The 8,579-nt window shown below is 33.3% G+C and overlaps 1 protein-coding gene across 1 annotated transcript; it reads left to right on the top strand.

Moving 5' to 3' along the window:
* The first annotated feature begins 230 nt into the window (after window positions 1–230).
* On the top strand, window positions 231–6,242 carry Tudor-SN (Staphylococcal nuclease domain-containing protein 1). Its single transcript, XM_076408973.1, has 17 exons — window positions 231–387; window positions 684–811; window positions 905–1,044; window positions 1,105–1,265; window positions 1,329–1,499; window positions 1,562–1,736; window positions 1,789–2,130; window positions 2,192–2,351; window positions 2,407–2,584; window positions 2,645–2,783; window positions 3,393–3,658; window positions 3,714–3,812; window positions 3,902–4,138; window positions 4,191–4,362; window positions 4,421–4,608; window positions 5,336–5,444; window positions 5,506–6,242. Coding segments are annotated over exons 1-17 (2,730 nt in total). The 5' UTR covers window positions 231–324; the 3' UTR covers window positions 5,508–6,242.
* Window positions 6,243–8,579: the final 2,337 nt, after the last annotated feature.

Consider the following 8,579-nt stretch of genomic DNA (forward strand, 5'->3'; position numbering starts at 1 on the left):
TAACAAATGCTTATTAAATATGATATTTACTTGTAGTAGGTTTCATTTTTTTATAAGTGAAAACGTGTAAAATATTCTTTGGCTTACCCCCACCAAAAATACTTATTTTGAAAGTGGAACGACCCCTGTTTCCATGCTTTCACTACGAGGTCACGTGACTGCCACATTGCACTGTTGCTATCTCTGTTACTCTCCTGGTGCTTCGGCGCATTTATGTCATCTCCCTCCCTTTCTTGTTGGACCAAACATTATCGTTACGTCATATGACAGTATACAGAACCCCTTACTAAAAATACTGACAACTTGGAAGTTGATGGACCAACGATGACGACCCCTCAGCAAACTCCAGCACCCGTGCTAAAACCCGGAATCGGAATTGTTAAACAGGTGAGTTTTCCTTAAAATATAATTGGGATCTTGTTTTCATTAGTTACCTTAATATTAGGATTTTTTCATTCCTATACTAAAGTACCGTCTGGTTTGACTAAGTGAGTGCCGTGTTGGCAACATAAGGAATAGAAAGTTCTTCATAATGAGCTTCTAATCTTATAATTTTTTATGTTGTCGATGTAACAAAAACTGCACTATTTCGGTATCATGTCATAAAAATAGCTAATTTCCAAAAATAATTATTCTAACCTAAAAATGAGATAGCATATTTACATGTGGTATAAATGTTTTAGATTTTGTCTGGAGATTCGGTTATTATAAGAGCGCCTTCTGGTGCTCCCCCTCCAGAGAAACAAATTGCATTTTCGGGAGTTACAGCCCCAAAATTAGCTCGGCGTCCAGGGGGACCAAATGATACCAGGTATGTTAGCATATAAATTTAACTAGTGTAGTATTTTGTTATAATTATATTGTGGAATTTTTTTTAAAAATGTGATTGATGAATATATTTTAGTGGCGAAACCAAAGATGAGCCCTGGGCTTGGGAAGCTAGAGAATTTCTCAGAAAGAAACTTATTGGTGAACAGGTTTATTTTACATCTGAGAAACCACCAAATTCAACCAGAGAATATGGAACAATTTATCTAGGAAAAGGTATTCATCTTTTTTAATAATTCTGCATTTCTAGGAAATGTATTTTATTTGTTTTTGTAGATTTTAATACAGCAGAAAATATTACTGAGTCATTGGTAGCTGAAGGATTAGCCTCAGTGAGACGAGAAGGTGTTAGACCAACAGCAGAGCTTACCAAATTGGGAGAAATAGAAGATGCTGCTAAGTCTGCTGGAAAAGGGAAATGGGGTAGCAATTCATCTGTAAGTTATTCTCTACTATGGTTTTATCAATTTTTTAATACTAAAATAAACATTGAACTTTAGGATCATGTTAGAGATGTTAAATGGTCAGTTGATAACTTGAAAGCCTTTGTGGAAAAGAATGAAGGCAAACCTTTGAAAGCTATTATTGAACATGTTCGTGATGGCTCTACGGTTCGTGCATTTTTGTTGCCTGATTTTCATTACATTACTTTGATGATTGCAGGTATACGAGTAAGTTATGGTTTACTATATAACATAATTCAGTTATAATGTTAATTTTTTAAATTTTGTAGTGTAATGGTTTTAAATTGGATGATCAAGGTAAACCTGATCCGAACCAGAAAGTGCAATTTGCCGAAGAGGCAAAGTATTTTGTTGAGGTGCGTCTTTTACAGCGCGATGTAGATATTGTATTGCATTCTGTTAACAACACTACAAATATAATTGGAAGTGTAGTACATCCAAAAGGTACAGATTAAATATATATTTTGCTTCGGACTAATAGTATTCTTTCTATTAGGTAATATTGCCGAAATTTTGCTTCGCGAGGGATTCGCTAGGTGCGTTGACTGGTCACTGGCTTCATTGGCATCAAGTGAAATTCAAAAATTCAGAGCAGCTGAACAGCAAGCTAAAAGTGAACAGAAAAGAATATGGAAAGATTATCAGGCCAGAGTTCCTCAAATAACAGGAAAGGAAAAAGAGTTCAGTGCTACAGTAATAGAAGTTGTAAATGGAGATGCACTTCAATTAAAAATGGCCGATGGTTCTGTGAAGAAAGTGTTTTTGGCTAGTATCAGGCCTCCCAGAGAGGGTAAGGCTGTACCTGATGAAGAAGGAAAATTACCTCCAAAACAAAAAGGTAGTGTTATTGGTAATATTATAATAATAATGCGACGCTATAGCAACATATTATTTTTTAGGTTTTAGACCTTTATATGATATTCCTTGGATGTTTGAAGCTCGTGAGTACTTGAGGAAAAAATTGATCGGTAAGAAGGTTCATGTTATTGTTGATTATAAACAAGAAGCAAGGGAAAACTTCCCAGAAAGAGTCTGTGCAACGGTTACAATCAGTGGAAAGTAAGAGGCTTGCATGCATACATTTAGAATTCTCTATGTGAATTTGTGTTTATAGGAATGTTGCTGAAGCTTTAGTTTCAAAAGGTCTGGCCACAGTAGTCAAATACAGGCAAGATGATGATCAAAGGAGCTGTAGATATGATGAACTGATGAAAGCTGAATCAAAAGCAGAAAAATCTCTTCTTGGCGTCCATTCTAAAAAAGACGGCGGTCCAATGAGAATCACTGAAATTGTAAGTTAATTAATTCAAGATGTATTTTACTCATGTCTTTATATATTATTGGGTGTACAGGATAGTGCAAGAGCTAGATTGGTATTATCCTCATTTCAAAGAACTCAGAGGATTGACGCTATCGTGGAATTTGTTGCTAGCGGTTCAAGAGTTAGGTTGTTTATACCAAAATCTAACAATTTATGTACATTCTTACTGGGTAAGTTTACTCTATTCTATGTTTTATTTTTTGATTATTTTTTACTATAAAAAGGCAATATAAATGTAATACTCGTAACAACTTTAATGCTGTTTAATTCCAATGTAAATGTTGTGACACTGTGACAATTTTTTGTGTTCTTTTAAAGTTCCAACATTAATATTTAACTATCAACACTGAGATTGAAATAAATACATAATTCCGGTTTTACTAAATTATGGATGTTATTCTGCCTCTCTCTTCTCGAATTTCAGATTCGCCACTATCAGAATGATTCACGCAATTTAAAACAATTACTAGCTATTCACTTTGTTTTTTCAACATTTGTTCAAAAACAAGGGGCTAGTTTATTTACTTTATCTTGTTAACAGTGAAATAACAGTCTCAAATATGTACAAGTCCAAAGATTTCGACGCTTTATCTCCTTAAAAAAACTAAACATTTAGTTAAACTGATTTGATTATTTATACATTATGTTTTAGTTTATTATGTATTTTCGTTGGTTCAACTATATCTTATCGCTATCTTCTTATTATAAGTCTCATTATAGATGCTTCTTGGTTCTCAACCAATGCTAAAGACGTTACATGAAGTAAATTTATATTTCAGGTGGTATAAATTGTCCAAGAGTTGCTCGTGCCGCCACTACTAACCTTCCGGCAACCGAAGGTGAAGAATTTGGCGACGAAGCGTTGCAATTTACAAAAGAAAGATGCTTGCAGAGAGAGGTGTCTATTCAAGTTGACACTCATGACAAAGTGGGCAACTTCATTGGATGGTTGTGGGTTGATAATTACAATATCTCTGTTGAGTTGGTTAGAGCAGGTTTAGCATCTGTTCATTTCTCTGGAGAAAAATCTGCTTATGCCTCGCAAGTAAGTGTATTATTAATAAATATTGATTGTAACTAAGGTGGATTTTTGTTATCAGTTGAAACAGGCAGAGGATAGTGCTAAGTCTCAAAAACTTAAGAGGTGGAAGAATTATGTGGAAACTGAGCCTCAAGAGAAGGTGGAGGAAGAAAGAACCGTAAGTGTTCATTTAATGTGATTTAGATCTTATTTTATCTGTGATACTCATAAAGAAGTGTTATACTGAATGTTTGTGTTGTTTTTCAGCCCGTCGAGCGCACTGCTAATTATGAAGAAGTAATCGTGACTGAAGTAACACCTGAGGGAACATTCTTCGTCCAAAAAGTATCGGAAGGTCCCAAGGCTGAAGCTCTCTTTGCTAAAATGAGGCAAGAATTTGAAGCTAATCCCCCATTACCAGGGTCGTTCACGCCGAAAAGAGGAGAAATATGCGCCGCTCAATATTCCGTTGATAACGAATGGTACAGAGTTAAAGTAGAAAAGGTGCGTTGTTTTTATTCGGCTTCAATATTATTTATTAATAAGTTCGTCGTAGGTTCAATCAGGCAAAGCGCAAGTTTTATACATTGATTACGGCAACCGCGAAACATTGAACACTACCAGATTAGGCCGTTTACCGACAGCATATTCAAACGACAGACCGTTCGCAACTGAATATTCCTTGCCTTATGTTATTTTACCGAAAGACGATGATTACAAAGCGATGGGTTCGTTGAGCCGTTTTATTAAATTCGGCGAACGTTTGATGAATTAATTTTTTTGCAGCACTCAACTACCTGCGCGAAGATTGTACTGCCGGAAAATTGTACCTCAACATCGAGACTAGGAATCAAAACGGGCCAGCCGGTGCTTCTTTGCATAAGGACACCTCCGGTACTCAGGATGTTATCAAAGCCTTGATTGCAGAGGGTTTGCTTCAGATTGATAACATTAAAAGGAGGTCGAATAAACTGGTAAGTTTGTTTGTAGCTTGAGTGAATGATTGGTTTAGTTTCGTCCCAGTTTTAATTTTTTGATTCGTCATTGAATCTTTATCTTGCAAGTTTATTCTCTTGTTTTTTTGGGGTAATTGTACTCTAATCACTTTTTGCCTTTGATTTTTCTCACATGTTTTTGTTTGTTCCTTCTTTTCTGTCTGTAGATGTTCATTTATTTTTATCATCTCTTTGTTCTACATAATGTTCTCTACCCCTCTCCTTAATTTCCCTCTCTTTTATCTGTGCCTAATTCTTCCTATTTCAATTTCTCCTGCCTATGTTTTGTTTGATATTTTTTATGATTTTGCTTTTGGTGACTGTATTTTAAATATTGTTAAGTCTTTTTGTTTGTAGTTAAGTTTTCTTTCTCTAGTTCTTGTATCCTATTCATTGTTCTCTTTTTCAATCTTAGAGCGCATATTATGGTTATTCTATATCTATTAATGTAACTCTTCTTTTTTTTTCTATAACATGCTCAACCTGCTTAGCTTCTTAACTTAGCTATTTAATTTTATTTACTGCATTTCTTATAATTACATTACTTTCCGGTTGTTTTTCCTATGCTTTTTTCCACGTTTTCCACTTTTTTTTTTGTTATTTACTCTGATTCAAAGTATTTACCTCTACAATCACTCCCTTCCTTTTCAGAACTGAACTTTATTGCAGTTTGATCTAATTAATTGTAACGATAATTTTTTTCCAGCTGGAAAGTTACAAAGCAGCCCAAGATGAAGCCAAGAAAGATCATCGCAACATCTGGGAATATGGAGATATTACCGAGGATGATGCCAAGGAATTTGGACTTGGCATTTGTAAGTGTTTTTTTAGTTAATTTTAATGTTTTTTTTTCTTAAAATTTATTTTCATTTTCAGAATAACTTTGGAATTGGGATCAGATTAAAATCAACAGAGCATGAACCTATGTTATTAAATAATAAGACTTAGTTTATATAAAAATAAATTTAAACATTTTATAATTTTTAGGTGATCTATAATTAATTTTTGTGTTTTTTACTTATTAACGCAGCGAAACTCGATCGGATCAAGATTTTCCTATGTTGTTTCAACGATTTAGATACATCATATCTGATTTTAGCGGCATTATTAATCTCATTTTATTTTTTTATTCTGTGCAGATGGCTGTTGATTTTACTGTTCAGAACATAGGAAAATTTATACACATGTTACATGAGAGATAAATAAAACAGTTAATAGATTTATCGAACGATGTAAATATCATATGGCAATGATAAATATATTCTCTTAATATATCTATATTAGATTTTTATCCCCGAAAGGTTTGCGGTTGTTTTTTACATAAGGTGTCTTGATTAGTATAAAAAACGGTGAATTATCGGTCACTAGTTAGTCTATAACAAATTTCCATGTATTACGCTTTGTTTTATTTATTAGAACAAATATATATATATACATAAAACCAGAATGAGAAATCTGTACACTGCAGATCTTTTTATGAATACAGTCTTAAACAGTTTTTATACAATTTTATCTCGATACGTTCAATGTATTTATTTTTCCATTGAGAGGGTATGTCTGCATATACTGTAGGGAGAGGCTCTGTTTTCCAATAAAGTAAAATTGTTTACTTGCATTTGTGTTTTATTTTCGTAGATATAGAAGCACGGCGGCGATTAATTTGTGGACTATTTCAAAAAAATGTACTGTTCAGATAAAATAGGAAAAATTGGTGTTATCACTTATTCTTTTAAGTTATAAAAACTTATTTGGATATTAAAACATTTACGTTCAGACAATTTTTGTTATTGTATAATTATGTTAAAATATGATAGTGTGCTTTGGCGTTTTATAGCGTTTTTTTGTTTTACTAGATTGACTTTAACTGGTATATTGTGGGCCAATTCAACATATTTTAATTTTAATAATTAACGAGTGAGTGCTATAGGAAAGGTTAATTGGAAATAGTTTAGCATCTACAAATTAGGGGGAAAACACGTCACCTGTAATAAAAAATTTATATTAATAGGCGTTCTGCTGCTTTCGCCTTTTTGTTTTTTAAAATTCCATCTAATCAGAAATATTTTTTTGTAGCACGAATGAAGAATCAAGTTCAACTTTATCTGATAAAAGTGGACGGTTACGTAGCTTTGTTTAAATATCCAATATGAATGCTGTAGCATGAGCGAAGTTATGTAAGACTATAAAATCAAGAAAAAACGTTTGGGAATAGGGATGTTATTATTTTCGGGTTCTTGCAGTAAAAATAGAGTTTAGAATTGTCTGTTATTACTATTATATGAATAAATAATTGCTATATATAATTAAAACATACAACATAAACATGGATTTTTTTCATGTGTGCAAAATTGTTGTATTCGGATTGTTATGTAAAGAAAAACAATTACGATAGAATTGAATAACGCTTATTAAAAATGTGTAAACCCAGGAAATTCGCAAAAGGAGGTCAATATATGTTGCAGCATAGAACAGGTACCGTTTTCTTAAGTCGAGTGTTTGACCCACTAACGATAATAATTCTTCAGATTCGCTAATTAATATTTCATGGAACACGTTTGTTATTCATCATCGCGATTTTTGTTGCTTCTTTCAATGGGAATGAAAGAATATTGTTTCACTTAGTTTATACATAAAATAATTTGTGATTATAATAAGATAAAGTGCGTTTTTTGATTTACAATAAGGTTTAAGAACAGAAAACAAGAAAAACATTAATTGTCTTAATTGATGTTTACGCAATTATAATAACATGTGGTTAAAATGTCGATATTAATTTCCTCTTTGCCCATAATAATTCATAGACGTTTTATGAGATAATACTATTAAGATTCCTTAGTTTCTCTCTAGTTGCATGTTCAATTTTGATTGCATTTTACCAATAAATTGACAAGACAAAAAGACAAGTTGCTTTCGATAATTTTGTTAAATTAGCTTTGTTTTGAAGTTATTTTATGCATTTTAACGTCTTTTATTCATATAAATTGATGTTAATTATGTTTATTATAATTCTAGTTTGTCTGGAATATAAAAGAATATTATTGTCTATGCTAAAAATAATTCTGCTAGTGTGCAAAGTGAAACTAGTGCACTAGTTCGGCTAGTGAAAAAATAATATTTATAACAAGATATAAATTCGTGCTTGAAAAAGAAGTTGTAACTTAACCGATTATTTGAAAAGTCCCCGGTCCGCCATAGTAAAACACATATTTTTTTGGCAAAATTAGTTTTTTTTCATTAAACATAATTCTCTTCAAGGGTGATACACTGATTATAGCGACCCTCCAAATTTTCGATACCATTTTTGTAGTACGATTTGTCCTTTGCTTTTCAAGGCCTTATCGGATCGGATTTTATTTTGATAGGCCTTAGTTTCGGCGATCACCTCTTCATTCGACAAAAATTTCTTCCCAGCGAGCATTCTTTTGAGCTCTGAGAACAGGAAATAGTCGCTAGGGGCCAGATCTGGAAAATACGATGGATGAGGAAGCAATTCGAAGCCCAATTCATGGATTTTTGCCATCGTTTTCAGTGACTTGTGACACGGTGCATTGTCTTGGTGAAGCAGCACTTTCTTTTCTTCAAATGCGGTTGTTTTTCGGTGATTTCGTCTTTCAAACGATCCAATAACGCTATGTAATAGTCGCTGTTGATGGTCCTTTCTTTTTCAAAGTAGTTAATGAAAATTATTCCATGCGCATCCCAAAATACAGACGCCATAACCTTGCCAACCGACTGTTGCGTTTGCCCATGCTTTGGAGCGGGTTCATCATATGCAGTCCACTCGGATGACTGTTGATTGGATTTCGGAGTGAAATGATGGAGCCATGTTTCATCCAGTGTCACATATCGACTCACAATCTCGGATTTATTGCGCTTAATCATCTTCAAATACTGCTTCGAATCATCAACTCGTCGTTATTTTTGGTCAAAAGTGAGTTCGCGCTACACCC

This window comes from Rhynchophorus ferrugineus, unplaced genomic scaffold, assembly GCF_030347505.1.
Source record: "Rhynchophorus ferrugineus isolate W39M unplaced genomic scaffold, kcgeb_rfMv2 rfM6, whole genome shotgun sequence".
NCBI lineage: Eukaryota > Metazoa > Arthropoda > Insecta > Coleoptera > Curculionidae > Rhynchophorus > Rhynchophorus ferrugineus.

Excerpts from the sequence above, each read along its gene's own strand:
- Tudor-SN (XM_076408973.1), top strand. The coding sequence starts at position 325 with ATGACGACCCCTCAGCAAACTCCAGCACCCGTGCTAAAACCCGGAATC. Across the intron at positions 2,352-2,406 it reads ACGGTTACAATCAGTGGAAA|GAATGTTGCTGAAGCTTTAG; the intron begins GTAAGAGGCTTG and ends TTGTGTTTATAG. Across the intron at positions 2,784-3,392 it reads TTTATGTACATTCTTACTGG|GTGGTATAAATTGTCCAAGA; the intron begins GTAAGTTTACTC and ends TTTATATTTCAG.